The sequence below is a fragment of the Pangasianodon hypophthalmus genome, chromosome 14 (assembly GCF_027358585.1).
Source record: "Pangasianodon hypophthalmus isolate fPanHyp1 chromosome 14, fPanHyp1.pri, whole genome shotgun sequence".
Taxonomy (NCBI): Eukaryota; Metazoa; Chordata; class Actinopteri; order Siluriformes; family Pangasiidae; genus Pangasianodon; species Pangasianodon hypophthalmus.
In genome coordinates this window covers 10515958-10528389 of record NC_069723.1, presented here as the reverse complement: position 1 = coordinate 10528389, position 12432 = coordinate 10515958, and the positions used below count along the sequence as shown (strand labels likewise).

At 39.4% G+C, this 12432-nt stretch overlaps 2 protein-coding genes across 8 annotated transcripts in view; one reads left to right on the top strand and one right to left on the bottom strand.

Annotated features, from left to right (window-relative positions):
- Positions 1–463: 463 nt before the first annotated feature.
- On the top strand, positions 464–3848 carry ckmb (creatine kinase, muscle b). The gene is made up of 7 exons (XM_026924819.3): positions 464–621; positions 1772–1981; positions 2198–2352; positions 2440–2572; positions 2661–2956; positions 3068–3257; positions 3353–3848. The coding sequence occupies exons 2-7, from the start codon at positions 1792–1794 to the stop codon at positions 3529–3531; spliced, it is 1143 nt and encodes a 380-aa protein (XP_026780620.2). The 5' UTR covers positions 464–621; positions 1772–1791; the 3' UTR covers positions 3532–3848.
- Positions 3545–12432, bottom strand: part of mark4b (MAP/microtubule affinity-regulating kinase 4b) — a 41585-nt gene continuing 32697 nt past the window's right edge. The window contains exons 15-18 of one of the 7 annotated variants that reach the window (XM_026924138.3): positions 12118–12393; positions 11163–11245; positions 10043–10079; positions 3545–8575 (exon numbers count right to left, since the gene is read on the bottom strand). In XM_026924138.3, coding sequence (XP_026779939.1) covers positions 8251–8575; positions 10043–10079; positions 11163–11245; positions 12118–12393 — 721 coding nt within the window. In that variant the 3' untranslated portion in view covers positions 3545–8250. Of the gene's footprint in view, positions 8576–8822; positions 10088–11162; positions 11246–12117; positions 12394–12432 lie in introns of those variants that run through there. The other 6 variants (XM_026924140.3, XM_026924141.3, XM_026924139.3 and 3 more) reach the window with 6 other exon arrangements.

Sequence of the window (12432 nt, the reverse complement as noted above, 5' to 3'; positions counted from 1 at the left end):
TGTTGGGCCATTACGCACGGCCCTTAACCCTCAACTGGTCAGCTACATGCTTGATCTGCATCCTGCTTCAGTTCTAAGCGACTTCAGTTCAGTCGCTTAGAAGCATGTGTCAAATGAGAAAATACTATAAATAATTGAGCCCCGGTGAGCCTCTACTGAGCATGTAATTAAAAAAAATAGATCCGAGGCAGTCTTTTCAAGGTAACTCTGAACCTAATAAGTTAGAAGCATATACTGACAAAATATTCAACACAGATGGTTTAAGAGTTATAAAATCTTTAAGACAGGAAATGTTGGTTTTGTATTTCTCTGGGAACTTCTCCCACAACTCCTTTAGCCATTAACCAGACGGGGACAGGCTTAAGGTACACGGGCGGGAACAGCTGTCACCCTGTCTCTGGTGTTGTGATGTAGGTTCTTTCCTTTTAGAATCCAAGCCTCCTAACAGAGAGTGCCAATCTCCAATAGACTGAGAGCATGCATGGACTGTGCAGCCAATGGGCATTAAGCATTGGAGTATATAAACCAAGGTCTGACATTTTGAAGAGCTGGGCAACCCTTACATTGGCTGTGGTGAACAGGATCTGATCCCAAGGACTGTTACCTTGTTCTCTCGTGCAGGTAAAGCAATGGTGACTCTACCGATTGAAGCATGTGGGAATTGGGGAATGTTTGTGCTAAAAGCACGGTTAATGGTGGATTTTTTAAAAATTCTTTTTGAATGAAGGTATCCAACGGTGTGCAGCATAAATTGCTAAAAATTCATCACTGTCTATTGGTTGTGGTGGAGCCTTCTACATTTTTTTTTTTTGCTGTACTCCTGATGGAGAAGAATTATTCTGTTGTATATTGAAACCAGTGTTAGACCATTTTATTCACATTGAATGAAATGTGAAATGGTCCAAGCATTTAACCCGTTAAACTCCCAAGACCTGTCGACAATTTTCTCACTCTTCTAACAATAAGATCTTTCCTATTAGTCTATATAGTTTAATTATATAGACTATGTTATTTTAAAGCATGTTAATGAATAACATGCTTTAAAATAAATACCTGAATAATATGCTATGAATTTAAGGGGTTAAGAGCACTATATATATATTCTATAAAAATATCTGAGAATAGCTGGAGTGGTCTTGCCATCTAAAGCTAGAATTTTACCTGTTGTGTAAGGTCAGGTGCTGTGGCAGAAGGGCAATCTGAAGGGTATGATTTAGAGTGTGTTTAATTTCACCTAAAAGTATGTTTCAAATACAGTGTCCTTGCTGAAACATAAACTGTAAAACAAAGCAGAGAGCATGAATTTTTCATTCTAAATTCTGTAGAATATTTCATGTAATTGTGCACTCGGGTTATGATGATCTCTTCAACCAACATCAACAGTAGTTTGAAAGAGTTTTGTCATTAATGGTGGGAGTTAATTGGGGAAAAAAATCTTGTTTTCTGACATGGAGAGAACTTTATTTCAAATATTCATGTACACCATCCCCCACAGAAATAAGAGAGGTGTATGTGCTAGCTGGATAGAGTTTGGATAGAGCATGCTAAAAATATCATCTGTGGTCTGATACATATAAGCATGTGGAGCATGCCCCAACCATTTTATGCAGTAATACGAAACGTTAGTTTCAGTTAGCCAGACAACTAGTTACTGTGAGACCCAGGTTTACACAAGCCCCAAATATATCACCCCGACTGTTAGGAATAATTATATCTCTCTTAAGAAAAAAAGTAGCCTTTACATCATTTTTTACCCATGCACTTTTCCCAGATCAGCTAAAAAGTGCAATCATGGCTAAGAACTGCCACAATGACTATAAGATGAAGTTTCCTATAGACGAAGAGTACCCTGACCTCTCCCTGCACAACAACCATATGTCCAAGGCACTGAACAAGGACATTTACAACAAGCTGAGAGGAAAGTCTACCCCAAGCGGCTTCACTCTTGATGACTGCATCCAGACTGGTGTGGACAACCCTGGTAAGAAGGCCTGTACAAATACACAGTTAGTCTTAGCAATGCACCATTCCATCTTCAAACATTTTAGCTACACTACCACCATAATTTGGGTTACTAAAATACTCAATATATAGATATTAGATAAAATTAAATTAAATTTTTTATTTTTTAAAATAAAAAGTACTTCAATTCTATCACTGTTTCATGAGTCATGCTATTTTTTTATCCTGTCTCCAGGTCATCCTTTTATTATGACCGTTGGTTGTGTTGCTGGTGATGAGGAGTGCTATGAGGTCTTCAAGGATCTCTTTGACCCTATCATTTCCGACCGTCATGGTGGCTACAAGCCCACTGACAAGCACCACACTGATCTGAACTGGGAGAACCTGAAGGTGTGGAAAAATACACAAAATTTCAAAACCATAGGTATTTTGTGTAGAAATACTTTTTTTTCATGACATCTTTCATTCTTTATGTAGGGTGGTGATGATCTTGACCCCAACTACGTTCTGAGCAGCCGTGTACGTACTGGTCGCAGCATCAAGGGTTACACTCTGCCCCCCCACAACAGCCGTGGTGAGCGTAGAGCTGTGGAGAAGCTGTCCATTGAGGGTGAGTCTCAGCCATCAGACTACCACAAGCTAGTTACAGGTCACTCCCACAGGTAAAAAGTAAGCTTTGGTCCTGCTTTCTTTCAAAGCTTTGACCAGCCTGGATGGTGAGTTCAAGGGCAAGTACTACCCCCTGAAGGACATGACTGAAAAAGAGCAGGAACAGCTGATTGCTGACCACTTCCTCTTTGACAAGCCCGTCTCCCCACTGCTGCTGGCTGCCGGTATGGCTCGTGACTGGCCTGATGCAAGAGGCATCTGGCACAATGACAACAAGACCTTCCTGGTCTGGGTGAATGAAGAGGACCATCTGCGTGTCATTTCCATGCAGCAGGGCGGCAACATGAAGGAGGTCTTCAGGAGGTTCTGCGTTGGTCTGCAGAGGGTAAGACAACCAGATGTCTTACCAGACAGATGTCTTAAGATTGAAAATATTAAGTTTCTTCCCTTTGAAAAGAACTCAATCAATTGACATCTTTGCTCTGCACTTACACAGATTGAAGAGATCTTTAAGAAGCACAACCATGGATTCATGTGGAATGAGCATCTTGGTTTCATCCTGACCTGCCCCTCTAACCTGGGTACTGGCCTGCGTGGTGGTGTGCATGTCAAGCTGCCTAAGCTCAGCACACATCCCAAATTTGAGGAGATCCTGACCAGACTCCGTCTGCAGAAGCGTGGCACAGGTATACATTTTTATTACAGTAAACAGCCAAGACGTCCCAACTGAATACTTTGAACCACTGAATACTTTGAACCACCTCCTTTTTCACTTGTCCAGGTGGTGTGGATACTGCTTCTGTTGGTGGTGTGTTTGACATCTCCAATGCTGACCGTCTGGGTTCATCCGAAGTGGAGCAGGTACAGTTGGTGGTTGATGGTGTGAAGCTCATGATTGAGATGGAGAAGAAGCTGGAGAAGGGCGAGTCCATCGATGACATGATCCCTGCCCAGAAGTAAAGTGGATGTAGTGTTTCTTTTTGTATTTGTTCTTATGAGTAACCTTACCGTCTAAGGAGCAAGCAAGCAGAAGTGCTCCTGATTGACATTTCCAAGAGACACTCCATCCTGCTCCCTCTCTTTCTTATTTTACATCTTATTTCTCTTTCCCCATTAATTTTCTTTTCCCACCTTTTCACTGTCACTCTGCCATCTTTTCCATTCTTCCTGTAACATCTTGGGATCAAATCGCCGCATAGATCAGGAAACTCTGACTGTGCTGTATTCACCTTTGTTTTGATTGTACAAAGTAAATAAAAGCCCCATGAAACAATCAACTCTATGTGTCATGGCTCATAATTCTAGCTAATGTGTGACTACAAAACCACAATCAGTATTAATGAAAATGGGAATTAACAGGCTTTGTTCTAGAATGCAGGATTTATTAATTTATTTTAAAATCTACCCAGATCATCTCAAGAGTTATGGATTCCTCCCATTCCAGATGAAGGTAAAAAGTTTTTTTTTTGAGTGAAATTTATTATAAGTAATCAGTATTATAAATAGAAGAATATATTAAAATTAATCTTCAGTATCCAGGTTAGGGTTGCGGTGAATCCAGAGCATATCCCATGGATGGGATGTTCTGGTCATATTTTAGTCATTCATTTATTGTTAGTTTTAGTCTAAAATTAGCTGACAAAAATCTACAGCAATTTTAAGGGATCTTGTACTTGCATATATAAAGATGCCAAATCTGATAATGGAAAGTGTTAAATAATATTTAATATGTATTATTAAGGTGTAATATTTAATATTTCAAATGTAATGTAATTAAGATATTAATTAAACCTTTTAATATTTACCTTTTTAGCTAATAAAATTATTTTTGCTTTATTTTATTATCTAAATAAAAATTTTTGATTTATTGGCTCTCTAAAAACCAAGAATAGACAAAAAAGCATTTAATAGCTATTACAAATTCTGGATTGAGCACTTCTTGCCATCTTTGCCCCCCAAAACAGCAGAAATTCCCATGATCATGGGTGCACTGTATCTCATCCCAAAGATGCTTACCACTGCACATAATTTGACATCCTATATGTATTATAAATTATAGGAAAAACTGGTACTTCTGTAATGCAGAGGACTTTTTGCTGGCATGGTGTTAGTTAACTCCGAGTGATCAACTTTATCCTGTAATGAAACATTTCTATCCTGATGGGCATGTCTTCCAGGATGACCCCGCCCCCATCTACAGGACACAAGGCCTCACTGGTATAATGAGTTTCAAAAAGGATGTAAATCATATGCTATAATCTTCACAGTCACCAGATCTCAATGCAATTGAACACACATGGGAGATTTTGGACCGACATTTTAGACATCACTCTCCACCACCATCAGTGATAAATCACTGGCTTTGGAAGCATGGAAAAAGTTTAACTGTAAGGCTTACACAAATACTTACATACGGACCAGCTCTTCAGGGAGCTACTGTTTTCTGGGCCTCTGCTTTCTTTTCCTTGTCAAGCTACCTCCCTTTTTTGCTACCTCCCTTTTTCATTTACTTAAACACATTCTTTGTGTTTGCAACACTGGCATGGACCCTGCTCCAATTTTAGCGGTGAACACACAAAGCACAGACAGGCTTTAAAGTCAACAAGTTTATTCCACAGTCACCTCAGCTGTTCCCCTTTCTGTACATGTACAGGCAGAAAAATAATCTAAAATGTTTAAAAGAACAAAATTCAATCATAATTTACCTACACAATTTTACATATTTATACAGTCAGCTTTGCAGGAGGAGAAGAGACAGTAGGCGCAGGAGAAACTATCAATGCAAACCTAGTAGGCAGTCTTACTTTTAACCAGAAAGTTAATTCTTTTAACTCATCCTGCTTAAAAATGGAGTAAAACAAAAATACATCAAGTTTTTGATGCTGTATGTATTTGAAGGGTAATGCACACAGGGAAAAAAAGGCATTTTTGCTCAGGGTAACTAAGGCTACTTCTTATTTTGATGTCATGACAAGCCATGTGACCAGCAAAGGCTATTATTTTTATTATTTTACTGAAGTACATAGTGAAAACAGCACTTATTGTAGTGTTTACCAAACCAGTCCTCAGTCCTTCCTCCTAACACATCTGCACCTAGTATTCCGGGTTTCAGTGTTCAGGTGTATTGGGAGCTGACACAGCAAACTGTGCAGCATCTGGGATCCCTGAGGACCAGTTTGTGAAACAGTGACCTAACAGTGTTGTGTGTAACAGTGTACTTAACCCCTTACGCACATCTTTATTTTGCAACTATTATGAATTATTTTGCAATTACAGTGAAACCAATGGGAAACATATGTATATACAGGAGTGAGGAATGTATAGCTGGACCCGCCCACAGGTCCCGCTGGTTTAAGGGGTTAAGACTACTTATGTTTATTAACTAAAGACCAAAAAACCACACAGTGTTTTTATTTTCATTGAAAATTCAATCCCCCCACACACAAACACATACATGAAAACACACACACATACGTACACACAGTCTGCTAGAATAGAGAGATCATATGCTTTCTAGGACATGAGTGTTTGCGCTATTAAGTTCCATAATATCTTCTTGAGATCAATTCAAAGTTTAAGGCTTTGCCCTTGACTGAATTTGCTCCAGACTGGATCCAGTTTTTTAAATAGTGTGTCAATTGGTTCTTTGTAATCCCAGAATTTTGGTATACATTAAATGAATCAGCAAGGCACCAAGTCATTAAGGAAGCAGACGTAGCTGTGAATTGTAAATGCTCCTTGACTGTAAACATGAACTGGCACATTCTGTCATCCATGCTAACCACAGGTTACAATGCATAACCCATGGATCAACACAACCAGTACAGGGAACCAATAAACAGCAAGCCTAAGAAACCCAAGAGATTTTACTGCGAAGCCTATATCAAAAAGACATGGCTTTTACACTGAAAAAAAAAAATTATTATTAGCAAATTTATCAAATTTTTCTTATTATGAGAATATTAGAATATATCGACAGCTACTGATAGGCATCTTCACAAATTTCAAGTTTAAAATTGCATTATTCTATTAGAAGATAATTCCAAGCATTTGTTTATAGAAGCTGAATTCTCTGCCAAAAGAATAAGACTATTTCAAACTGGAGATTAGCAAAATATGTCTAGAATTAAGCTACTGATGTTATAGTTATTAAAATAATCTCATAATCAGTATAATTAAATAATAATTCTATAGTAATTATATAATTATATAATTAAAGAATTCAGTTAATTTGAGTATATTTGATGTTCTTTCACTTTGCTAAAATTTTGAAGTTTCTATAAACTAACGTGTAAGAAGCAAAATCAGAAACTTTGACAATTAATTTATGGGTTTTAGGAGGTCAAAAGAAATTTATATCTTGGTAGTAGATTGTGGCTCACAATAAAACAATTACTGTCTGTTTATTTTTTTTGCAAATTGTTCAATGAAATTTTGGAGCATACTCTCTTAAGATAGCCCTTATGCCTTAGCAAAACATTTCAGAACAGTGCTCGTAGGAATTGTACAGCTATAATTTCATGAAGGATAGCTGGGACTGGACGGACATCTCTTCACACCCTAACATCACTACATCAGCCCACTACAGCACTCAGTAATAATGACACTGACTTAAAGAGGCATTTTTGAGCTAAGAATACAAAGTAATTTACGTCAAACAGTACTGAAATTATATCACAGGATAATTTGGCAGATGTTTTAGCACCCCAACACTTGTCACATTATCAAAAATATAGTACATCTACAACTGTTAGATGACTCCAAGACTACAACTAGACTTGCACACTCCAGGGTTTCATACAAATGCTGAACAAATCAATTTTGCACAGTGCATGTACATATTTGCTTGTTTAAGGTGGTGACTGGTTCTACCAATTCAATGGAAAGCTGCAGTCTCGTGTCCGTTTAGCAGGATCCTCTTTTGGCTATATAAGAGAGGCTTCTCACCAGCATAATACTTACAGAACAGCAGAAGGAGTGTTGTGTTTTGACTTGGCTTGACAGGCGCAGTGTACCATTTAAGGGGAAACACAGTTCAAGAAAAGTGATGCTCACTCAACCCTAAAGTGCTACTGTACAACAACAGAATTTGCATTACTGAGAACAACTGCTGAAACGCAGAGAGAGAAAAAAAAAAAAAAAGCCATAAAGGCTACAATGTTAGTGGCTCAGAAGAGCAGCCATCACCTATCCCCAAATCACTCAGGTTTATACAGCTTTTAATTCCCATTAGGAAGCTCTTAAACCTGTGTTTAGGCTGTTTTTCATCCACAGAAAATGTTAATATAAAATACACACAAAAGAACTGGTCTTCAGGACATGTCTGATAATCAAAGTGTTCAGGATGGTGCAACTTTTAAAGGAACAAAAAGAAAAAAAAAGTTCAAAATGTATTAAATAGCAGCTGTTAAAAGGAAATGAAGGACATGAAGGGCTGAGACGCCGTGGTGAAGATAAATGTCGGTCAAAACTGGAATAGCAAATAGCTTGGCTAAGACACAGAGTAGGAATCAGTGGGGAGGGGATTTCTTTCAGCAGGGCCTGTATGTGGCAGCCATGAAGCTCTCCATGTTTGTTTCAGAGTCTGTACGAGCCCACAGAAAGTGCAGGTGGCGTAAGGAGGTTCCTATTATTTGGTCCCCTGCTTTGCTCCCATACCCCTCTGCCCCCTGTTGCCCTTTAGAGTTCCAGCTCTTTGGACACTTTGGTAGCGATGTCCCGGAAAGCGAGTGGTGCCCCCCACAGGCGCTTGAATCGGACCCCGCTGGCCTCTGTAGGGAGGTGGCCTACTTCAGCCTCGAATGCCACCCGGGAGCCAGCAGCGCCGTGTGTGCAGGAGAGGAGGAACGGGCCAGCCTGGTGCACCTGGCAACCGCAGCCCTGCGCCGCCTCACGAACTGCCAGCACCACCTCGGCTGGGTCCCGCGCGCTCTGCACCTTTACATCCCAGCCGCATCGGGGGGGCCGGGGCTCTGCCGCTTTTTGATACCCAGATAGATGGCGACTGTCAGAGAGAAAAAGAGGAAGGGAACGTTTGGGGAGGTGGAGGGTTGAAATGAAATGTGGGAGATGAAAAGAGGTGTGGGCAGAATATGTGGCGAGTGGGTGGATAGGGGTTTGGGGGTGGGGAGGGGGTGGTAATATGTTAGAAATCTTGCAAGAGAATGAAGTAATATGCTTTGAAGTAGACGTAGACAATTTGATAAACTCTGTTTTACCTGGAGATTCTTCAGAGCAAGCTGACATCCAATAAACATTTGGTATTGTTTAAATGTTTAAACGATTAGGACTCATATCCTTTATCATATTATAAAGGTTTAAAAAACTACTCATATTTTCAGGAATTACTTTGATATTCATTTATGCGTCTCACTTTGAAAGTCTGAATACCAAAAGATGAATACATTTTTTATTCCCGTTACAATGTGCATTAATAACATGTATCTAAATACATAATACATGTTCCTAATTTAATGAGTTTTTAAATTTTAGGTATTTGCAGTGCATATGTCTACATATACTTACATCTTTACGCTCAGTGAAACTGAGATACTTACAGTTAGTCCCTCAATGTCATACAGTTGTTAAACATATATAAATATATTATACAAACGTAATATTTTCTGAAAAGGCTCTGAACTTGTACTTAAAACATGCTTAATATCAAGCATTGATACATAACTGCGTTCAGCCACAGCATAGACTCTGTTGATGAACGCAGTTGGGTTTGTTCTCAGTCACCCATGGCAACAACAAAAAAAAAAACCAGCAGGCATGTAGCAAAGTTCTACAAATGAACACCATAAATTCAAGCACACAGCAAGACCTTCAAACCACACCAAGTTAATAGTAATGATTTTCTTAACGGCCTTTCTGTTAATGTCCAATTTAAGGATTCTCATTTCAAGCAATATCTGCAGTTAGCAAGTGCATACGGATCAAAGGGGACGGGGCAGATGGAGGAAGAGGGTCTAATTTAAAATGCTAGATATTTAACAGTTGGTGCACATCACACAAAGTGCACAGAGTAGATGCTCTAGGTATATGCACAGGTCACATATTAAAAAAATTACCTGGTGTTCTTAACCTGACAGTTTGCTTCTGGGGCATTTGAGGGGAGGAGAGAGAATCAGTTTTAATAGTTAGAGTCGGTTTTGTGAACACAGACCTCAGATAGATAGGAAATAAATTACACAGACAAATGACACTTTTTACATTTCATCTGTGTTCAGAAAACTGCTCCTATGTTCATTTTCAGCTACTTTTAAATCTTCACCATCTTTAAAAGTGCACAGAAGATCTAAAGGAAATAGTCTTGATTTGTTTAAAACAAAATTGATTATATCCTTGTCAGTATCTGTAATATAGATTTACACAGCTGAAAATATTCTATCCTGAGTTACGTAAACGTGACTGCTATTTTGGTATGGAATGATGGAAAGATGTTCAAATTAACTCTATACACTCTTACCTTGTGACCGGAGATCTGCAGACTCTCTCAGGTTCGTCTGTGACCCTCAAGTGGAAGACAAAGTTTTGAGTTAGGAATCAGCTGATAGAGAGCATCAATCCACCCACCCTCTCCATTAAACCCATTAATCATTGCTAATAAGAAAACAAAGTGGAGAAACCAACAAGAATACACAGTGACAACCAAAATCTTTATATATTGAATCTATATATATTTAATAAGCATATGTACCTGAATAATAATATGAACCATTTATATTAACTATATAATATCAAATGTGGAATAAATGTGGATTTGTACATGTGTCAGTTTGCTTAGGTTTGACTTTGTAGTTTTGGGAATACTGATTACTTAAAGAATTAGCCAAGAATTAAATGTCTATATCAGTTCGATATCCTAATAAAACAGCATATTTATATGAGTAAATGTTTAAAACCCCACACATTTGGCTGTCAAAGCAGCATTAATGAGCCATTGTTAAACATGATAAAGCAGAACTTGTTGCCTGAAGATACCTGTAGCTTCTGGGCACTGCTGTATGCAGTTCTAACTGGCTGTTGCTATTAGCCACAAGAATCCCCATTAAGCTGGTTACACAACTAATTAAGATTTAGCCTGCAGAGTGAACAGTCTATGTTCTTACTAAACTATACCAGACTTAACACCATACATAGCACAACAGTTTTCTTGAGATGAATAAAATGAGCTCATATAGGCAGCTGACTTTCATGGTTTCATGGTTCAAGAGAGCTTTTCACAAAGGAGTCACATGATGAATCATGTTATGAACTGGTCTAAGCATGCCACTGCACCGGTGGATGACTGGTGAGGAAAGGAAAAATAAGAAGGAACATAAACTCAGCAGAGAGATTCAGCCCATGTTGCAGTGCCCCCTAGTAAGCAAGCACACCTAGAACCCTTCAACTTCAGGTGTATAGCTGGAACATTCTGCACTGTAAATCGCATCTGTATGTGTCACATATATATCAACATTTCTTGCTGTATTCGGAAGTGCTAGTGACAATGGCCTCAAGGGGGAGCTCTAGAGGCACTGAACATGGGTGTGGCGTGCAGGAAGGAAAAAAAAGAGATAGAAAGGTGGAAAGATGGGAAGACTTACTAACTGTTTTCGATCCATGTGGCAGAGGGCAGCCCGAGACGGACTTGTTTGAGCTCTGACGCTTAGAGGGGTCAAGATTGACCCTAGGAGATGGAAAGGGGAAAGAAAGAAAGAGGATAGTATGACAGAAAGACAGAGAGAGAAGAGAGAGAGCAGAGCAGAAAAGGTTGACAGAGAAATAAGACCGAAGCTAACTGCCAAGGAAAAAAAGCAAAAAAGACAGAGCACCCGAATTCAGCCAAGACTAAGAAAGAGGCGTTAATGTGCACTGGGAGAGTTAGAAGCACTTGGTTAATAAAGGAGGGATATTGAGGGAGAGTTAATAAAAGTATGTACATTTATTCAGATAATGCTGCCTCATGTGAAGATTATCGTTAGCTGATTATACTAAAAGGTACCTACTGCCCACTGGCACTGATTTTCAGCTCCTAGGTAGTAAGGGAGGTATAAATTATGGCTTTTCGGTAGATAACCAAATTGTAAAAAGGTGTTTCAGTGGAAAGAAGGAACCCCTCCTGACTTAGATCCTAGCTTATTTTTAGCTTTAGCTAGAAGAGCCTACATTTCCTTTATTATTTCATATTTGTAGGAGATCTGAATCAAAAAGATTAAGATCTTCTAGTTCAGAAAATAACATGAAAGGGTTACAGTACAGTACAGTATAAAAAGGTTTATAGCAGTTTGTGGACACTGGTGAACTCATCTACTTCTCTGTCCAGCAAAATACAGACTTAACAATCACACTATTGAATTTAAATTTCACTGGTTATATACACAAGAAGCTGATAACACATGAGCAGGTCTGCCTGAAAGAAGGCTGTGTGACAAAATATATTTAAATATAACATTTTGTCAGAACGAAATCAGTTGATGAGTTCACCTCTGCACACTCTGAAAAAATTTCTCTTTGTTCCACATGTGCATGTTTGTCCTGTAGTCTGTTGTCTCGCCTTACCTGCGTGTAAGCTTGGAGGTGAGTTTGCTGAAGAGGTTTGAGGTGGCTCGAGTGCGGGCGTGGGGCAGCGGGCTGGCATCGCGGGACAGAGTCGGGGAGGCGGGTGGGGCATGCGCAGGCACCCGGCGCTCCCGGAGTTGACCACCATGAAAAGTGCTGCGGACAGTGGAGCCTCTGCTCAGACGGGAACGTTCGGCTGAGGAGGATGAAGCCACCCCCGCCCCAGATATGCTGTGTGTGGAGGGAGAGGCTGGAGGTAAACGGTGAGAATGTGAGCTGGGGAGAGAAAAAAATTAAAACAAATATTCAGTTATA